This window comes from Mytilus edulis, chromosome 13 (assembly GCF_963676685.1).
Source record: "Mytilus edulis chromosome 13, xbMytEdul2.2, whole genome shotgun sequence".
NCBI lineage: Eukaryota > Metazoa > Mollusca > Bivalvia > Mytilida > Mytilidae > Mytilus > Mytilus edulis.
The window spans coordinates 28,531,035-28,554,041 of record NC_092356.1 but is presented as its reverse complement, the minus strand read 5'-3'; the positions used below and the strand labels follow the sequence as shown (position 1 = coordinate 28,554,041).

General features: G+C 32.8%; 1 protein-coding gene across 1 annotated transcript in view; it reads right to left on the bottom strand.

Annotated features, from left to right (window-relative positions):
• Positions 1-12,339, bottom strand: part of LOC139502200 (uncharacterized) — a 47,104-nt gene extending 34,765 nt beyond the window's left edge. Inside the window, exons 1-9 of the mRNA XM_071291627.1 lie at positions 12,231-12,339; positions 10,361-10,493; positions 9,905-10,004; positions 8,403-8,549; positions 7,677-7,805; positions 5,554-5,629; positions 4,361-4,470; positions 3,762-3,804; positions 2,022-2,116 (exon numbers count right to left, since the gene is read on the bottom strand). Of these exons, the coding sequence (XP_071147728.1) occupies positions 2,022-2,116; positions 3,762-3,804; positions 4,361-4,470; positions 5,554-5,629; positions 7,677-7,805; positions 8,403-8,549; positions 9,905-10,004; positions 10,361-10,438 (778 nt within the window). The 5' untranslated portion in view covers positions 10,439-10,493; positions 12,231-12,339. The remainder of the gene's footprint in view (positions 1-2,021; positions 2,117-3,761; positions 3,805-4,360; positions 4,471-5,553; positions 5,630-7,676; positions 7,806-8,402; positions 8,550-9,904; positions 10,005-10,360; positions 10,494-12,230) is intronic.
• Between the last annotated feature and the right edge of the window lie 10,668 nt (positions 12,340-23,007).

Below are 23,007 nucleotides of genomic sequence, written 5' to 3'. Positions count from 1 at the left end.
AAACTAACCAAACTTTGAACTGTTGCTAGGCAACAATCTTGTTGCTAAGTTGTTGCTAAGCATTTTAATTTACTGAAATTTAACGTGAACATTCGTTCGTAACTTCAGGTTCCTATAAAGTAAACAATAGCATTTAAAATTGAGATCATTTGTTTAGATAATACTGTCCATAAGAGATAATTTGGCTTTTTAATAAAACCGTTGCTAGGCAACCATCCCTTGACCGGAACATAAAAAAATCATTGTTTTATCAAGTTTCTATACAAAGGCTATCAATGATATGAATATAAGCTCATTTTGAGAGGGGGCCAAAAACACCCCTTATCATACCTTGTCCTTTGGACTGCCACTTGAGATAAGTTGCATGGGGGCTAAAATTTAGTCTTGCAATAGGCCACATACACAAGATGTATAAAAACTTTTTAAAAATTAGGGGGGTAGTCAAATTCCTTGAGTCTCAGGTCAAATACAGCTAACCTCAAATCTATGACAGGGCCAATACAGAAACAGCCAGTTAATAACACTTTATTAACCAACTTACTACAATATGTATAGAAATGCCCATGCTTTATAAAAGAAAAATTTCGACAACTGGTCATTATGAACTGAAAAATTGCTACAGCCAGTCATTACGAAATCTCAGTCATGCATTACGAAATCACACCTGTGCATTACGAATTCACAGTCATGCATTATGAACAGATGAAACAGGACATCAATTAAATCAAAATGTCGTTTATTTCTTTAAATAAGTGTGACAATTTAAAAAAAAAATTTAAAACTTAATATCATAAAAACAATTTTAAATGATGTTCAGTGTTTTGTAATGACTTGAAACGGAAATATTTCGCAGCCTTTTTTTAGTACGACTTTCGATTATTATCACTGTTTCATTTCCATTGTTCAATCCTCAGAATACAGACTACTCAAGACAAAGATTTAGAATAGTTAAACTGTCTGATTTATTCTTCCCAACTACTTTGTATTTGCTAGATGAAATGAATTTTAATAGCATAAAATTAAGTACTTGGATGAGAAATCAGAAATTACATCTGACAGTCACAATGTTGACCAAAATTCCGTCGTAAATGCGAAAAGACAAGTTCAGCTATGAAATTCCTGTATCTTCTTCACGGTAAGATTCTTACTCTTTGTGTAATCAAAGAATTAAAACCATGTAATAACAAGAATGTGTCCATAGTACATGGATGCCCCACTTGCACTATCATTTCCCATGTTCAGTGGACCGTGAAATGGGGATCAAAATTCTAATTTGGCATTTAAAGTAGAAAGATCATATCATAGGGAACATGTGTACTTAGTTTCAAGTTGATTGGACTTTAACTTCATCAAAAACTACCTTGACCAAAAACTTTAACCTGAACTTCGCACTATCATTTTCTATGTTCAGTGGACCGTGAAATTGGGGTCAAAACTTTAATTTGGCATTAAAATTAGAAAGATCATATCATGGGGAACATGTGTACTAAGTTTAAAGTTGATTGGACTTCAACTTCATCAAAAACTACCTTGACCAAAAACTTTAACCTGAATCCAGACGGACGGACAGACAGACGGACGGACAGACAGACGAATGGACGTACAGACCAGAAAACATAATGCCCCTCTACTATCGTAGGTGGGGCATAAAATTTTTATAAAACTGGCTTTTTCTGTATTGGTCCTGTTGTAGATTTGTGGTTAGCTGTATAATGTTGGATCCGAAACTCGAAGACTGTTCTTGAATGAAGTTGCCTCAGTTGGTATATAAAAGTATCAATATATGGACTTTTTCATATTGGCCCTGTAACATGCCCTTGATATTAATTATGGCCTCGGACAGTTGAAATGGCCCTTGGCGTTGCCTCAGGGCCATTACAACCATCCTTGGCCATTTTTAATACCTCGGGCATGTTACAGGGCCAATATGAAAAAGTCCATATATTGATACTATAATAATGTTTTCCAATCAAAGAGGGTGTACAACGTCAACATCTCCTGAATCAGCCACTGTGTCTTACCTTTAAATTTTTCCATCAAAGTCTTTCTTTTGCAACACAATACTATCAAAACACACACCAGAATAACTACTGCAATTACTACTACTACTATTATCCTGCAAATAAATATTTTGATTTATGAGACCATTACTGATCATTACTGTTATTTTTTTGTAACAGTCACTCTAGACAATTACTGTTGTAGACATGATCTATTGTAAATTCAGAAATTATTGCGATGTTTTTATTATTGCAAAAAATGCAAAAGGATTATCATCTCAATAATTTAAACTTGTATTTTGAAAATTTTTATATAAATTTCAGAGGATCTTTCCCAATATTGCAAAAATCAATAAAATGCTCCTCAGGGCACATCTTGATATGACCGCAGAAGTAGAATGCTGAACAGTTGGGGCAAGTATGGACACAACATTCAAGCTTTATACAGCTCTGAATTTGGATTGTGACTAAACAGTTGACACAGCATAGGTTTCTGACACAGAATGAATGTGGTCTAAGAACTTAAAAAACTTATTAATTGGACATTTACCTTTTATGGTTCCAACCTTCCTTTAGGTTGCACTTTGTAAATACAGCTGTTTCTCAAACCACGCCTCTTTTGGGGGGATTTAGAATATTCATAGAAAATTAATTTTGTTTACATACTGGTTCCCAGTTATGATCTCTGTGTTCCATCTCATAGACATAACTTGAGAATGTTACCAGTAAATATACATATAAATCTGTGGTAACCTTTTATTCGAGATAGGGGTAGTTAAGAAAATTAGTGTAAGTTTAAACTGTGAGAAGTTCAGGGCATATAAACGTTGAAAATATGCCGCACAGCCCTATATTTTGACCTTTGAAAAAAATTGTAGTGCATATGAACTTTCAATTCTAGGATAGGATTTTATTCAAAACTTCATAGTAAAAGTGGTACAGGTGTAGCCGTAAAAGGAGTTCCTATTGGAAATTGCATTGTCAATGTTTACAGAAATGCAACCTATAGTGGTTATAAACCTTGTGTTAAAATTTTATTCGTTTCTATTCACTTTAATACTAAAGTTATTATCTGGAAATTATCTGTCTTCGGACGACGACGACGAAACTAATATTGTGATAATTAGCATTGTGTATGAGTTTCATAACATTTGGTTGATGCAAACTAAAGTTAGAGAATGCAAACTGAAAATTTTGCAATTTTTCCATTTATAAAGGGTCATAACTCTAGAAAAGATAAAGTGACGCCACCAAAATTCAAACTTGATTGGTGATTTGAGTTAATAAGCATTGTGTATAAGTTTCATAATAATTGGTTGCAAACTCATGTTAGAGAAAGGAAACTAATTTTTGGGACGTATGTACAGACGAACAAGGGTAAAACTTAATGCTATTGCAGGGGCATACAAATAATGCTTTAAATAATTTGTAGACAGAGGGAAGTCTTGCCTGTTTGTTATTTTGAAAAAAATGCATTTATAGTCAATAAACCATGATTAAATGTCCAGAACCAAATAACCTCCATTGAAATGAAAAAAAGATGATGTTAACACTACTGCATACCCAATACCATTGACTTAACATTAGATGTTCCTCTTAAATTGCCTTAATCCTAAACTTATCATGTAAACTACGAAAAACCTTCAAAGTTCATAAAAAATGCTATTTTTTGCAGGGTCATACAATACTCCTTTTTGGTCTTCTGCTATTACATTGAAAAACACAACTAAAATTTTCTTTTTAAATATAAGACATACATACCATGTTTTAGCTGACTGTTTCTTAACCGTGGTTGCAGTTGTTTCTGAAAAGAAGAGAAATGGCTTTTCAGAGCTTTCAAAATATCTTTTAAATTATACATAAACAAGTCTGTTGGTTTATATGTACTGCATGGTCAAATGTTTATATCCAGTTATATAGATATACTAACTGAGAGTACTATCAGATCTGTACGTCATGTCTTTTGTTGTTAGGGTTGTATTAATACCCTGCCATATCCAGTCTGTGTATTTGTAAAAAAAAAAAAATTTTTTTCTAATCATCGTTAAGGCTAACGACACTTTTGAACAACCTGGAGCCTGTAGTAAGGTGGTTGTCATTAGTTCATGTCTGTCAAACTGTTTTTAAATTGTTTCATTATAAATTAGGTCATTAGTGTTCTCAATTGAATTGTTTCATATTTTTCATGTTGGGGCGTTTTATAGCCGACCATACAATATGAGTTATCCTTATTGTTGAAGGCCATACAGTTGCCTATAATTGCTTACATCCACTTCATTTAGACTCTAGTTGATGATTGTCTCATTGGCAATGTTACCACATCTCCTTATTTTTATACTTATCAATATTTCATGTAATACCTGTAGTTGTAATAAATTCCGGTACAACAGTTGTTGGTTTTTCTTGTTTCTTACAAATTCTGTCACTGGTTGTATTTCCAGGGTTTTCTTCAATTTCTCCATCTTTACATCTATCAAATAAATATAAAAGTTGTCAGCATGTCAAATTTTTTAAGTAAAAAAAGAATCCCAAAGTGGGTGAGCACTAAAATCATAAAATTGTATAAAATATTGAAAGAATTCAACTCAATTATAAACAAAGGAAGATAACTCTAATTTCAAATATTACTTTAAAATTTCCTATTTAAGGAGGTAGACCTAGGTTAAGGGAAATAACTCTTAAAATCATCAGTACGTTTATGTCAACCATTTTTTAAGAATATATTTTAAGCTTCTAGGTTACATAGATTATTTTCAATCTGTTTCAGGTAAATGCTTAAAATACATGGATGAACTTGACTTTTACAAACGCTTAACTGATTTAAAGAGTTATCTCCCTGAACCAAGGTCTACCCCCTTAAAGTTTTAAAACAGACCTTACTTTGATCTATAATGGCTTTTCTTTTACAAATTGTGACTTGAATATAAACTCATCATAGATACCAGGATTAAATTTTATATTTACGCCAGACGCGCGTTTCGTCAACAAAAGACTCATCAGTGACGCTTGAATCCACAAAACTAAAAAGGGCCAAATAAAGTACAAAGTTGAAGAGCATTGAGGACCATTGAATGAAGAGTTGTCTCATTGGTATTCATACCATATCTTCTTATATCTATGACACTTTTTTTAATTGATACCTTTTTCCAAGTTCTTAAAATTCTTAATGAAGAAGTGCTGTATTATCTCAACCAGTTTGCAACACATTTGAAACGGCGATTTAATACATTGCATGGAATATTCTCAAAACAATCAAATCTTTTCAGTGTTTAAAACGTCTTAAATGACAATGCAAATTTTTAGAACATTGTTTGAAGCTTCTTTTGAACATAAACCTGAATATGATTTTAATAGATATAGGAAGATGTGGTATGAATGCCAATGAGACAACCCTCCATCCAAGTCACAATTTATAAAAGTAACCCATTATGATCCATTATAGGTCAAGGTACAGTCTTCAACACAAAGCCTAGGCTTATATAACATTTCATTTATGTCAACTGGTGCCGGGGTATTTACTTTCAATTAAATATACAATGAAAAAAATACAAACTTTCTTTTATCTTGACAAATTCCAAGTTGGTCTATTCCTGGCTTGAACTGATTAGGACCACACTCAATACAGTTTCCTAAAAATCAATGATAAGTGAAATATAAACACGAAAAATTTATCTGAAATAATCTAGAATGTTATTCAGTGGTTGTTATTGGTTGCTGTCTGTCTGTCATACATGTACTGTAAACCAACTTATTTTCGCGGATACTTTATTTCGCGTTTTACCCTTTCTAGATCACTTCGCGGGTATTTAATTTCGCGATTTTCTGATTTACTTGATGAAGTTTTATAAGGAATAATTGAAGTTTTACATATTCGCGACGATTTAAATTCGCGTTTTTTTTCTACTCGCGAAAGTCGCGAAAATAAGTTGGTTTACAGTAATCGTTTTCCATTTTTGTCTGATCTATTGTTGTAGTTTTTTTTCATTACATTGGTAGCAATATCTAATGGCTTTATGATTCATTAAAAATAATTCTTGAAGGAAATTATCTATACATTTTTTTTCTTCGATGTATCGATACATGCACATGTTTTTGTTGTGATACCAGTACATATAGTATTTTTTACAGTTCAAAATCAAATCGAATAGCACTGCGTGCATTTGGTTGTTGTTTCATAAACGTATACTCCAAATATCTTTTTATTCATATTTAATACTCTGTCTTAGCTTTAGTGAGGGCGGGGGGGAATTAAACTGTCAAAGCAAGGAATTATTTGAATCTGGAAATACTGGAATTCTGGAAAATTAATAAAAAAAAAAGTATGGTGAAAACTAACCCAATAAAGGAGGGTTGGTCATGCATGCATGCATGGTTAAGGGGGATAGTAAGTTCATACAGACATATCAGTGAAAGTTACTTCAACCTTAAATATGTGCACATGGCAAACCCACTAAAGTGGGATTAATTTTTGACCTATATTTCTTATTAATTTTTCAGAATTCAACATTATTCCAGTTGGCAGATTTTACAGTATTGTGTTCTGTCTCCTACTTTCATGTTGCTAATGTGACGGAGACAAAAATGAGTAACGTTAGCGACATTTGGACATGTCACATGAGCAACAACATCTTTAAAAGTTAAAATGTATGCACACAGTGATGTTTAATATATGCCTGGAGTAATAAAATTGTACAGTCTGGTTTAGAATTTCTAAATATACAGAATGTCATTTGCAGGTGTACTTTATATCAAATGAATACACAAGAAACCAATTCGTAATAGTAACATTAGCAACATCTACTATCATAACATTATGTTTTGTTGCGAACGTCTTTTTGATGGACGGAATACATTTAAGGTCCTCTTGTAACGATATTACATACAACTTACCTTCTTTGCTTCCCCATCATGTGAAGGAACTGACTCCGAATCTATTTCTGCAAAGGGCGATATCGTAACTCCTATACAGGAGAGTTACAGATATAAATATATGTTGCTCACGTGACACTGATTTGGACGGAAACCTCGAACAGTAACGTTCGCAAAAAATAAAACAGCCAATGATATTGATTCCTCAAGTCCTTTGACCCCCTTACGTCATCCAAATTTAATATGATTGCTATTTTCAATTATTTATAAAACCCGGGATAAAAATAACTACAATGGGCTGTCTGAGAACTAACAAGAAAATTGCGATCGTGACATACCACAATGGACGGAAAAGACGTGACGTTAGCAACAATATTATTAAATTACCTTTTTTAGCCTTTACCAATAAAAATCTGCCTTAAAGTTATGATTAAAACACAAAAGAAGACTTTTTATTAAAATATAAGTCCATGTTATTAGGCTCCACTTATAAATAATACTTCAAAATTCCACTCCAAATAAGCTGGATGTCAGTAAAGTAGGTCATGATGTCTATTCCATGTCCAATATTTTGAAATTGAAAACCCTCTAATTCTAACATAAAACACAAACACAGAGTAATTTTTATTTTTATTTACTCAGAAAGACACATTTTATTCAATAACATAATGCATTACTCCATTACACAGTCTGTTTCACTGTTTCAGCAATTGCTTTTTTGATGGATACAAAAAACAATAATTCCTTCTTATTGTAAAATCTGCCAGTTTCAAATAATTCCTTGTTCTAATTAAAAATCATAAATACCATCATTATTTAACTGATATCCTGCTATTTTACAGTCATCAAATTTGATACCACAGTTGTCTGGGTCTGTACCAAAGTATCCTTTACTACGATCACACTCACATTTATTTCCAACTAAAATCTTCTCAGCTGAAAAAAAAGAAGACAAAAAAATTCATATAACCTTTGATTATCTTGAACACTCCGTTGTGAACTTTGGAATGTGAGGAAAGGATTTAGTATTGCCAATAAAAAGCAATTACATGTATACACCCGTACTAACTCTTCTTAAATCAAGGAATAACAGTACTGACATGAAAGACTTGCCCCTGTCAATTGGTGATTGACAGTCTCAAATGCAGATTTTCCTGGGGACGTGTTTCAGAGACAGGAAATAAGTTTTGTGATTGTCACAAAAACCAGCTGTTAAGAGTTACATACACAGTCAATAATCTTATTTCCAATGCAGTCTTTTCTAATTTAGTAGTTGCTGTGTTGCTTTTTATCATATTTGCTTTTCGTTTCTTACTTTTAACATAAATCAAAATGTTAGCAATGCATGCAGTATGGGTTTTACTCATAGTTGAAGGCTGTATAATGACCTGTAGTTACTAGCCTTCTACATCATATGGTCTCTAGCAGAGAACTGTCTCATTCAATAATACAATCATACCACATCTTCTTAATTATAAATTTTATTTTACATTCCATCCATAAATTTCTTCCTTATTTAATAGATTGTCTTACGTGCACTACAATCAGGCTTCAATACACAGACATCAGTTTCTTCATTCCACTGACTTGTATTTATAGGATCATTAGTGTACTGGTCTGGTGGACAGTCCTGGCATATGTCATATCCCTGGTCCTTCTGACAAAATCTAAACCTCTGACCTGGAAGTAATTAAATTCAAAAGAACTAGAGCTAAAGGATACAACAGATACAGTTAAATCTGCCTCATATCTTGACTTACATCTAGAAATTGACAAATAGGGACAGTTAAAACTTTACAACAAATGAGATGATTACAGCTTCCAAATTGTGAACTTTCCATTTCTATGAAGCAATATTCCAGCAGCTCATGCATGTGGAGTACTGTGGATTCATTCATTTTCATGGGCCCGGTGGGTATCAATTTTCATGGATTGCTGAAAATCTGCATATTCGTGGGTATATATTTTATTTCATGGTTTTGCCAATGTCTGTATATAAAGCATACATGTATTGAAAATATGTTATTCGTTGAAAATTTAAACATCAGGGTTCACCTTTATCCACGAAAACCATGAAAATTTGTATCCAAAGAATAATAATGAATCCACAGTATATATCTCTCAATTGAAACGATATTCCCGCGCTTGTATTTCCTATCACGATTTCCTTGATAGAGGGTTTCTGCTTACAAAGAAGCTATTAAACCAAGAGTTCCAAAAGGTGAAGTTGAAATCATCCCTTTGTAAATTAAACGGAAGCCATCACGAGTTGGTTGACAGTTATGGAATAACCGTTTCACAGATGATACTGGATATGTTTCTTACGTCATAACTACAGTCCCCTTCCCTTTTCATGAATGTGACCTACCGAATTAGACTATTTACTAGGTTTGAAATATAATGAGCAACACGACGGGTGCCACATGTGGAGAAGGATCTGCATACCCTAATGGAGCACCTGAGATCACCCCAAGTTTTTGGTGGGGTTTGTGTTGTTTAGTCTTAAGTTTCAATGTTGTTTCTTATGTACTACCATTTGTCTGTTTGTCTTTTCTTTTTTAGCCATGGTGTTGTCAGTTTATTTTCTATTTGAGTTTGAATGTTCCTCTGGTATCTTTCGGCCCTCTTTTAAGATTCATTATAATTTCTTACTGTCATATTAGCTCGTGTTTAGATAAGCAAACTGTTTAAAAACTGCTGAAACAAGGCAATTTTTAAGATAGTTAATGTTTCCAAGGGGCATAACTCTATTAAAAAAAAATTGATTAGCACTTATTTTTGAATTCATCCAAGAAATTGTTGATATTAACCTATGATATAAGATTCCTAAAAATTTGGCAAGAATTGTTTACATGAGAGTGCTAACATGCTCTGACATACGCTGATATTTTGATGTCATTCACAACGCCTTTAGTGGGATCAAAATCAAAGGTAAATTCTAATGATTTTTTAAAATTAAAATGAGCAAAGTGTAGGAAAATGCTGCTCCAATGAAATCCCAAATAAATTTTGTGTGTCTTACATAAAGGACTTACTATTATTACATTTTGCTGTAAAACAACAAATTGTAGCTCCATCAGCATTTGTTCTTTGTTTTTGGCCTGTTCCACAAGTTAATATACTAGGTAGTGTTGTCTAATTGAAAAAAACATGTAAAATGATATGAGTGAAAATTTTGAAAAGTAATGACTCATATTAATTATTTCCACTGGAATGAAGATATTACAGTACATGTATTTGTTCCATCTTGAGTCAAGGTTAAAGAATATTTTTTTCCCATCAGGAACAGATATATAGCATTGTTTTACTTTACAATAAATTTTCAAGAAGAAATTCTTTTAGAGAAACAATTATATACTGAAATGTCAGGCATAAAACATGATAATAAAAAGATTTATTCACTGCATCTGTAAATTTTAAAAGAATGAAGTCATATCTGTTAGGAAAAACTTTGCAGTATTATTTTAATCACAAAATAAAGATAAACATACTGCTGTTATTAGGATTGTCAGGAGCCAATGGACCATCCAGTAATTATTTTCTGTTCCTCCTTGCATATCTGTAGACATGTGTAGGGCTGAAAACTTACTATCATACTGTTACTGTTTACATTTCAAAATTGATCTGAAAATAAAATATGAAGATACAAATAGTTTATCACTATCACACAAACACAACATTGTAATTATTAATGTGGAAAATGTTGTTTTCCATGAAAAATGTCAATGGAAGATATTTTCACAGCCTCGAAGTCAAAAGCAAAGTTTACATGCAAGGATTTTGTTCACCACTTTACACCCAATTACATGCTATTTCATTGTTTTGATTTATAGAGCAGAAATATCCGAAGTCACAGACAAAATAATACAAGAAAAAACTTAAATTATGAGTCTGGTGAAGAGAAACCTTAAGGGATCCTGTACTGGAAATCAACTACAGTCGTGTCCGGTAATTCCGCCCACCCGTCCGGTAACTCTGCCCATCCAATAATTCCACCCTTTACTTTGATGTGCGTAAATTTCGTCTGCTATATAATTTTAACTTTGAAGAAAACCATTTGTTAATGTCATGTCTAAATAAAAGGGAGGTAACCGTAATTCAATTTTAAAAACTATGGAAAGCCAAAATAACAAAAAAAGTTATCAAAGATCCTCTTGCATGAAGAAATATGTATGTGAAAGTTTGACACAAGCTTTCTGATCTTTTTGTGATTTACAGATTAGATTCTAAAGAATAGAAATAAAATATATTGACTCTAAAATAAAATTCTGGGTTATTTATCAAAATCACTACAAACTGCACAGATTTTAAACCCAATGACAAGGATGATGGTTTCTTTAACTGCATTTCAGAATACTGAATGATGACAATTTTCTTATGAAAATAATAATATCATTCTTATCTTTTTTTTTAATCATATTTTTTACTTTTCTTTATTTTCTGATCTTATATAGAAAAAAAAAACAAGTTTTTGGTTTATTCTTCTTTTTTACCAATTTATTTATTCTATTAAATGACTTGATTTTTTTATTTCGTTCATTTATAGTTCTTATCTTAGTACATGTAGTAGTCCATTAATAAAACATCATTTCTTTACATTATTGTTTGTTAATATATAGTAAACTGGTCCTCCTTACATGTTTACTACCCATGGGCAGACTTACCGGACAGCCACACTTCCAAGAAAAACACAGGTGACCCATTTGTATCTTTGCGGAAGTACAATAATATATGTAACATCAAGTTTTCAGTGAATAGATTTTAATATATATAAAATTTGATGCAATTTTTATATAATAAAGATGAAATATACACGATCAGAGACTTAGGTGGGCGGAGTTAGCGGACTGCATCGTATAAGTAACTGTAAGTAATACAGTGCATGGGAGATTCAACCCTCCCCCTTTTTTTTATGGTTATGCATTCATTTTCATATGCAGCAAGATAGTTGGCTAATTTAATACACCTTATCGCTATTTGTCCGCCATTGCTGGAAATCACACAGGTTCCCGTAAAATTTTGACGTCATAAAACAAAATGTCTGACGCCACAATGGAAAAGTGATTGTTGTTGACGTCAAAAGTTCAAGCGGACGGGTCAGCCGGGAATAGCGATAAGGTGTATAGCATCAGTGTTCTAGACACTTTTTTCAATTGCTGTCACACGCATTGGTAATTTACACAGACAGGAAATACGGGTTTTTATTCAAAATTGTGCCCCTGCCAAAAATATTCTAAACAGTTAAAAATACTGCATGGCAGCAAAACATTTCTCAGATGCGCTGTCTCATAGCCTACTGTTAATCGTTTCATTAAAATAGTTGCGTATACATTCATATTCGTCACCTTGCATGTCACTTACTGGATTTATAAAGATAGAAAACTGCGCAATTCAAAATCAAAATATCAGAAATCTGTCATTCGTCCACACGTTATTATAAATTAGAGGTCGATTACGGGTAGGACCTGTAATATGAAAATCTGGATGCGTTTGGGTAATCAACTAAGTCAGCCGAATGATCCAAACTTAACAGTCAGACACACAATGGTAGTCAAACCGCTACTAGGTAGCTATGGCTTATCAGACCCCATTTAAGACATTTGACATGCAGTAATTGGTTCCTGCAGAGAATCTAACTGTTCTATAAGTTTTAATACTTGCCAGATGTAAATCAGGTTATACTCTTTCCCATATGATAAGAAATGACCATAATATTTAATTGCTTTCACGATCTTTTGTTTTATAATTTTTCCACACAATATATATAAATGTTTGTGTTTGTTGTATTGATTGCTAAGTGACATTGAACATTTTTGATATAAAAAGTACCTTTTGTGTTAAATACTTGAAGAAAAAGGAATGTGTTTCTCAAAAGATGCCTTTGTCATAAACATGATAAACATCTGAATGATGGATTTTTCCACATGAAACAGGTAGGACGTTTATTTACTTCTTTAAATATCTTAATAATAATAATTATTCATATTAATTTGAAATGTAAAAACAAACACAAATTTTATTTGATAAAGGTATAGTTTTATAAAACTATTCCTCATAGCCAACACAAATAAATTATCTGAAACAATTTGTCAAAGGGAAGTAATACATTTTCAACTATTTTGTTACTGTAGATTAACTATGCTGTTTAACTAATTGGGGATGTTACACGCAACACTCGACAAAGAATATGAATTATATTTATTGCGTCCATGACAGAAGCATATCGGTAAGCATACCCTATAAATATAAATTATGTTTATTTTGATATAATAGAAAAAATGGTTGGATTGTTTGACTTAGTGACCACAAGTGCTCTTAAAGGAAAATTTGAGTATGATTTTAAAATGCATCATAAAATGTACAAAGAGAGTTCCAATATAAATCAATATACATATCAATGTAATATTATCTGTATAAGGATAACATTGCTTTAATTTGTTCCCCCCTTTTTTACCGCTATGGTTTGCCCGGCTACAGGCGCTTTAAAACAACTTGATGTCCTCACCGATAATGATGGTAATGGCAGGTGGATATACCTGCAAAACTTTCTGAAATTTCTTAGATACATCACAGACCTACAGATGTAATCAAAGAAATTAAAAGATGCGATATTACCAAGGAGTTGAAAGGACATACAGGCGGATTGAAAGAAATTAATAGTCAGGTGGATGTTGCTGCTAAATCTATATTGGGTTATATTTTTCATCATGCTGCATGAATCCCTCTTTATATGCCAAAATTTAGTAGATCAAATTGAGAAAAAGTGTCATGATAATACTAGTGTAAATAATAATGATTTAAGCATAAAAGAGATATATAAACTAGTGGTACAAACAGAATACCGAAATTTAAATATTGAAAAATACATAGTTCACACTTCATCATTTCAAGAGTCTGAGATAGAGACCTTATTTGTTGATTATAAGACTATATGATGACTTTTCTGAAGGTGATTGGAAAAAATATGCTTATTCGAGCATCATTTTAGCAATGTTCATTTTTCAAGGCAGAAGGGACTTATGAAAATATTGTTGATCAGAGAAGAAATTTCCTCAGCACACTCAAAAATTGTCACGATATTCAAGTCTGCCTTTGAAGTCATCGAAAGATGCAATTATTGAAAGAACAAAAAGGAAACAAATTGATGAGACTAATGAGGAAATATGAGTGAATGCAAGAAAGCGTCACTCTCCCGAACTTTTAGAAACTCTGATATACCAGACATTTTCCCAGATAATTCGAAGATTCATAAACTTATTTGTCTCGATTGTACAAGTGTTTGTCAACATCTTTACACATTTACATCGAAATTGAAGAGAATGTTATTTTTGAAGACTACATTCTTCATATATCTTCGTATTTGTTAAAAGATCATGAAGAAAAATGTGGTGAAATTGTTTTCCTACAGCCTGGAACATTAGACGATTACACAGACAAGTATGACAAGCCAGCCCGGTTTGAATTTAGAGACGATCTACTCTTGAAAAAAGTTAGTAACCGAATCATTTTTGTTTGGAATATTAATAGTCAAGATGAAGTAGACGTTAAAAGTTAGTCTGCTGTTTGAAATTATCAAACCTGTTACAGTGATTCAATTACAAAGCCATTGAATATGAAAACCTTTGATAATATTACAGAATGGAGTTTAAATGTTCTCCTTTTAGAAACATTCATAAATGAAAAAAGTTTCAGAAGATCAGAAAATTTAGACAAATTTGCTTCATCCAAATTGAATAAAAATGTATGGAAAATTTCTGTAAATGACCATACATGAGTATACATGTGACATATATAAAAGCTTTTTAATATGGTCAAATAGTTAGGATTGCCTTTGAAAGTTAAACAATATTGTAAAACAAAACAGGACTCAGGGTAGGATAAATAGCTATTCTGTAGCAACCTTCGTGGACACCTAATCTTCATTTTTTTTTAAATATTTTATATAGATGGCATTTGGAACACACTTGCAGTTCAAACTGTTGAAAACCCAGACACAACATTGGAGACATCATTTGCTTCCTTACAGGTGGACGACGAAGATGACACTCTACCTCTATATGCAGATGAAATTGCCATGAACAACAATTTGGACAACCTAAATGAGATGGAAAACGAAAACTTTCATGATGCATCTTCTTCAAAAACGCCTGCTAGTGAATTGCACGTGAATACTTTAATTATCTTTGATTCTATTTCTCGACAACTAAGAAATATCAATAGTATTTTTGATATTTGGCACCCATTTTCAGGCAGGTATGCTATTAGGTGTTATAATATTTCCATTTTGCTCATCAACCTGGTCATAAAAATATAGATATGCAAGAAGAAACATGTCTTCAGACTCACATATTAGGTCATTTTTAGACGAAAGGGTCACCATAATAATTTTTAAATGAAAATTTGCAAACACACGCATTTATACTGTTTTGGTTCGCTTATCAATTGTCCTACTCAACTTTTTTTTAAATTGATGAAGAAGAAGAGACGTTTGAACAGATTTTTGAGTCACGAAACATAAATGTTGACGATCTTGAGGAAGAATCAAACATGGATTGAAATTATTCCAACATGTCTTAAGATGATTCCTTCAATTTTACCAGTCTTAATTTTGAAGAAGATGACGAAAGTCACACTGAAGGAATTCTAAACACACTTCACTTCACGATGTTTCAACCACCACCCTTTTGGCACGACATCCACCACCAGCTACAGGGAAAGATGATGATATTGTAAAGTTGAAGGAAATTCTTGACGACATCTTAGTGAAAACAGACCATATCAACATGCAAAAGAATCACAAAAAAATCTTATTTGGACTAGACAACAAAATTGGAAGTAATCTATTAAAAAGAATTTCCTTTACTCCATTTGAGAAAATCGAAAATAAATAACCTCTGCAGCGCATACCAGCATGCTGGAATATTACATATATTCAAGTACATGAGGGATGACAATGCTAAGGAATGGAAGAAGCTGATCAACCCTGACAACATTTACAAGGCTACCAGATATATTAGACCACTGTTATTATCCCTACAGTTGGCCTTCATTTGCAAATTTATGCAGACATTAATTTGTCAATAGAAGATGCTGAAATTGTGCAGGAACACATCACAAACAAAACTATCTTTGGGACAAAATGGGAAACAGACTTCGGGTTGTTTATGGAGAAGGGAAAAACAGATAATGCCACTTTTGCATTGCATGTTGACATGATGGCCCACTCTGACAAGGTGTGTGCAATCTCCTTTGCAGAAATACTTGGAGGGAGGCTGGCTATACCTTACTATTATCAGCTGTAAAGACATCACTCCCATTTTATTTTCTCAATAGAGCATCATCTTATGCAGCATATTGCACAAAACTCCTCCATGAACACTTCAAATCTGGACCATTTTATAGACGTATAATAACAACTCTGTTCATGCAGCACCACATAAAGGAAGCAATGTCAACTTTGCTTTGGATTCTCAGAGAGAAATTGACCATCAAGATGTTATCAAGCAACACTAACATCAGTTATACCAAGAATGTCCTTAATAGACACTTTAAATGAGGTCCATGATTTGACCATAAAAAAATACACCAGGGCATAATATTTCAACTCAAGAGAAATCACAGGAAGAGCTGCTTGGTATTGCAATGTCTGGAACTGATATAAAGTATACTTTACGGATGACATCTCTTTTTTTGAGGCGCGATGGAATTTCAACAGAAAAGAATCTACCTGTTTTTAATGTTTATCAACTGTCTCCTGAAATTCTTCCAGAAAGTGTTCTTGGGGAAACAACCAAAGAAGTAGGAAGATATCTCATTAAAAAGTTTGTTGCAGAGAAAAATCTATTTGGCTACACAAAGTCTGATATACCACCAAAGGCTGAAGTAGACCGAATAATCTGTCTCTTGTGTGGGTACATTTGTCATTTCATATTTTTCTTTTCATCATTTGGCTATTTATTATTATTTTATTTTTTTGTGACAAAAAAATAAATAAAATAATAAATAGCCAAATGATGAAAAAAGAGACAGATTATTCGGTCTAAGGCTGAAGTTAAAGGACCATTAAGTGTATTGATACAACGGCTTAAACAATCGAAATGTTTGACAATAATGCGGGTGCCAGTAAAGAAGAAATAGAGTATGAAATCAGAGATAGATATGAAGGAAGACAAGAGGAATCAAAGTACTGAAGTACTGAACATCGGATGACCGCAGGTTCTTGTGGATGGTCAAAAGCGCATGTCACAGAAACAGATCACATCTCTATACCTGAAACTTGGGTTAATTTACAGAGATATTTTTTTCTGATAGAAGTTCGTGCTTGGATGATGAATAAATGACAGAAAATTCAACCTCACCGTAATAACTATTATATTGTAGTGCAAGAAATCAGTATACCTTGGACTATTATACTTATATAATAATAGTCGTAGAGAATACACTGGTTTGTTGTTATATATATTATTAATATTACGATTGCATGCATATATAATTTTCATCTATTTATATATGATAATTCTATTCTACTATTATTATAGTGCAGTGCAAGTGCATGGTGGACACTCTTCTGTAAAAAAATCAAAACCTTAAAGGCTGTAAAAGCAATTGCTGCCATGTTAATGTTTTGGGGACTTTTATTTTTCATCTACATATATAAGAATTAAACCTGACAGGACATGGTTGTCTAGTGAAAAGCAAGAAGGTTTTGACTTTATATCAATAAAAGACTTAAGCAGGAAATCATTTTTAATATGTTTTATATTTCACAAGGAGACAACAAGTTTACCAGGCTAAAGTTGGGGGTAATTATGGATTATCCCCTGGTAGTGTTTGTAACTGGGCAATAATTACTTTTATTTATTTAATTTTAACAATTTTCATAAGTAATTTAAATTAACCTTTCAGTTAAAACATTTCACCTTTCGAGACGCTAATGTTGAAAAATGGGACAGAAATAAAATAACCTACAAGACATAAACATGTAAAAAATAAATATATATTTCAGCTTACTAAAAATATTTTCATAGTGTTACTTTGACATCATTTCTTAAAACTAAGTCCCACACATAATTGTTCATTTGATATGTGTAATCCTCATGCGATACGAGAAGTTTTCATGTCGCTAAATAGTCTTCTTGTCGCTTAATTTATTCTTCTTGTCCGTTCTTGACGCTTCTTGTCGCTAAAATTCTTCTTGTCGTTATTAGTGAGACCGCTATTTTTAGATTACAGGTGGTCATTTACACTACACGTATAACCTGTGTAGTGATTTTTATTTTACGATAGATTTATGAATGAACGATAATTTTATGAATGAACAAGAGCACCTGACCTCTTTCTGAAACACCAATTAAACATATAAAATCGTATTTATTAAGATATAATTCAGTCAAATTTTCACCACTAAATCAACAACTGAAATGATTCCATATTTTGTCGAAACATCGTACAACCGGAGAACAGAAATCGCAGGTATGAAAATGCACTTTTTTCACTGGTGTTGACAACCCAAAACTAATTTGACTATAATTTATGAATGACGGAAATTTAAGCGATAACAATACATCGGAGTGACCTCTGGACTTTCATCACATCAAATTGACAAATAAAACGAATGAACAGAAGCAATGGTATTTACCAGGAAACCAGGTTTCCAAGACTTAAGGCAATATTGCAAAGCATATTGAATAACATTAATAAAAGACCATATAATATATGTTATATTATAACAAGAGTGCACACACTGAAATGTCTCGCCTTCTTTACTAATCATTGATATTATGTTGATACTCCTAAATATAAAGCTTTATTACGACTGTCACATAAACTTAACATGAATATGAAAATGAGGTCAAGGTCAGTTGACCCATATGCCAGGCAGACATGTACAGCTAACAATGCTTCCAGACAACAAATATAGTTGACCTATTGCTTATAGTTTAAGAAAATAGACCAAAACACAAAAACTTAACACTGAGCAATGAACCGTGAAAACTAGGTCAAGGTCAAATAAAACCTGCACGACTGACATATAGATCATAAAATATTTCCATACACCAAATATAGTTGACCTATGACATATAGTATTAGATAAAAAGACCAAAACTCAAAAACTTAACTTTGACCACTGAACCATGAAAATGAGGTCAAGGTCAGATGACATCTACCCGCTAGACATGTACACCTTACAATCATTCCATACAACAAATATAGTAAACCTATTGCATGAAGTATGAGAAAAACAGACCAAAACACAAAAACTTAACTATAACCACTGAACCATGAAAATGAGGTCAAGGTCAGATGACATCTGCCCGCTTGACATGTACACCCTACAATCATTCCATACAACAAATATAGTACACCTATTGCATAAAGTATGAGAAAAACAGACCAAAACACAAAAACTTAACTATAACCACTGAACCATGAAAATGAGGTCAAGGTCAGATGACACCTGCCAGTTGGACATGTACACCTTACAGTCCTTGCATACACCGAATATACTAGACCTATTGCTTATAGTATCTGAGATATGGACTTGACCACCAAAACTTAACCTTGTTCACTGATCCATGAAATGAGGTCGAGGTCAAGTGAAAACTGTCTGACGGGCATGAGGACCTTGCAAGGTATGCACATACTAAATATAGTTATCCTATTACTTACAGTAAGAGAGAATTTAACATTACAAAAAATCTGAACTTTTTTTTCAAGCGGTCACTGAACCATGAAAATGAGGTCAAGGACAATGGACATGTGACTGACGGAAACTTCGTAACATGAGGCATCTATATACAAAATATGAAGCATCCAGGTCTTCCACCTTCTAAAATATATAGCTTTTAAGAAGTGAGCTAACACCGCCGCCTCCGCCGCCGCCGGATCACTATCCCTATGTCGAGCTTTCTGCAACAAAAGTTGCAGGCTCGACAAAAACTATGTTAATAGCTTTATAGGCGTTACCAACAAGATAGAAAATAAAGAGTCTGAAGACAATTGTCAAGAATTGTAGAATGTATCATTCGAATACAGAAAACCGCACAAACTCATTCTTGCATCATAATGGAAATTCAATGAGTATTGATGACATTGATTATATCATGTCACCAACCAGTGCACTTAAACACTTAACTCATAGATCTCGACACTAAACTTAGCTGCGCATGTTATTATTTCAGGCTTATTTACGAGTTCAAAATTGACAACAAATTAATTAATGGAGAAATCGTCATATGATGAGGTTCTGCATACAACAGAATTGATGTGCCCTGTTGTATGTATACAGTGAAGCAATGAAAATGGCACTTAATAAGTAGATAAAAAAATCCTAACCCTAAGAGCAACTATTGATGACCAATGTTAAATTAAATGAACAGCATCAAATTCAGTTTACAGAAGTACATCGATGTTTAAATATTCTAAATTGATAAAGAAGGAACAAATCAATGTACAAAACAAATAAGTACGGAATTGCAAGAACTCTAAAAGAAGCGAGACTGGGTTGTTTGACAGAAACATTGTCTTTTGCAATGCATCGTCCGGCATGTGAATTCATACTCATTCTAATAGTTACAATCTTGAACATTGACACGATTAAATAATAGACCAGACGACTTTTAACGTATCTAGAGATCCATGACCATACAAACATGTCGCTAGTGGGTTGCAAGACAGACACGTTGTATTTGTCTGATAGTGATCATGCATAAAACTTAGTACGGAGTGTTGATCTCAGTCGTTCTTCTTCATGACTCAGTCGAAGCAGTTGTTGATAAAGGTACACACCGCGAGAAGCACGCGGCATTACTCAAGATATGTAAACTCCATTCAGTGAGGCAGAGGGTATGATACCACTGAGAATTGGTAAGGGGACAATATTGGAAAATTACAATCATCAGGTTTGTCAAACTATATTCTATTTTGAAGTCGTCCATCTTTGTCAATGTCGTCAAAATACGAAAAAGACCTTCTGGTTACCGTAGAATAAGAAAAAGTGGGCTATTTATTAACAGGACACCGTCAGTATGTCTGAAATGGAAATTTAAGAACTTTGCCAGATACTTAATGCGTTTGTTAGCGCTGAGAAAGTTCTGAGTACAAAACAAGTTGTCCAGTAGAAGTGCACAATACGTACCCATTGGAATACATACTTTCTGTTGAAATATCAAACTATCAAACTCAACAAATATGTTGTTGATCAAAATGTAAAGCATTTTGATGATATTATCTTCGTTGTAATCATTGTTGGAATCAGCGTCGTTCTTTACAAAGCAAGCTTTTTCATAATCTAAGATATTTAATTAGTATCTACTTTGCCAATTTTTGAAATTAAAATATTTCTGTTTAATGAATTGATGCAGTCGATCTTTCAATTGAGAATGGGGCATAGAAGTGGAGTAGAGGAGAACAATTAAAGTCTTTGATCTAAATAGCAAATCTTTACAAAGCAAGCTTTTTAATAACCCAAGATATTTAATTAGACCTACTTTGCCAATCTTTGAAATAAAAAATATCTCTGTTTAATGAATTAATGCAGTCGATCTTTCAATTAAAGTGGGGAATAGAAGTGGAGTAGAGGAGAACAATTAAAGTCTTTCATGTAAATAGAAAATTGTAACGATTATGACTGAAGATTTTGAGTGGATCTTTATAATTTTTAAAAGAATTAAGAATCCACATCTGATTGAAATATTTATAATAGTAATTTTGGTATGTGTAGAAAAGAAGGATAGTATTCAAGCATTAATTTTTGAAAGATGATTAGTCGGACATCTTGACGATTTAAATATTGTAAAAAATAAATTAACAAAAATACTGAACTCCAAGGAAAATTTAAAATGGAAAGTCCCTAATCAAATGGCAAAATCAAAAGCTCACCACATCAAACGAATGGATAACAACTGCCATAACCTGGACCAATATAGCTAACATTAATGGAGCATGAATAGCTAAACAACTACAAATGATTGATTGATTGTTAGTTGCTTAACGTCCAGTGGCAAGTATGTCATCCATGTTCAGATTAAGATTAAGTTAACAATAAAGACAATAGATAGGTTCTGTAATAGAGACAGAAGGTTGGGGAAATGCCACTGGAAAATGTTGGTAAACTGGTAGAAATTTAGGCTTGCAACAGGTCACCTTCAAATCCCTAAAGACTTGTTGCAAGGATTCTAAATGTGGCACTTCCTTTACCATGCCCATTCTGACTGAACTTGGCCTTTACACTTGTTCATCCCGCACAAGAGGGATTTGGCAAGGAGTGACCCTATCTCTATTACCCAGTCACCCTTAAAGGGGGGGGGGGGGGGGACTACAAAATGAAGATCATTGGTGGTCATTTTTTGGTTATTTTTCTTATGTTTGTTTCTCATTTATATTTTTGTACATAAAACAGGCTGTAAGTTTTCTAGCTTGATTTAAAAAATAAATAAAATAGCCATGTCAGGCATTCTATAGCTTTCTATATGTTATGTATTTGGCATACAGTGACCTATTTATCAATCTGTGAAATAAACACTCGTTTTTTCATTTTAGGTTTTGCGTTCTGACAGGTAACAAGGAGCATGTCACTGAACCTATGTTCATTTTTTATTGATACATGTACAGTAAAACCTGACTAAACCGAATCCTGCATAAACCGAAAACCTGTATAAACCAAACATGTTCTTAAGCACTGTCATATCAAATTGTATGCATTGTGAACCTGATAAAACCGAACATCGGCCAAAACCAAACAAAATCTTAAATCCCAAAGAGGTTCAGTTTAAACAGGTTTCACTGTATATACACATTTGTTTTTTTTAAATTTTGTGTCACCTTGTTGGTTTCTCATTGACATATAAATGAAATACAAATATCCTATCAAATTAAACAATGTGATTCCAATATACGACGGCAATTTTTTATAGTCGTATAAAAAAATTTAGTATGGTGAAATTGTTTTTTGTTGTGCATTTACCATGTTTACTATTAATGAGGGGCCTGATGGGTTATTTTCGTTCTTCGTGTTTGTCACATTTTCGCTATTGTGATCCGTTTTTTTCAACATTTTTTTTTTTTTTATATTTTTGTGATCTTTGATCATGGAAATTTATTTTTGATTGTGATTGACAAAAAAATCAACTCTTGAATT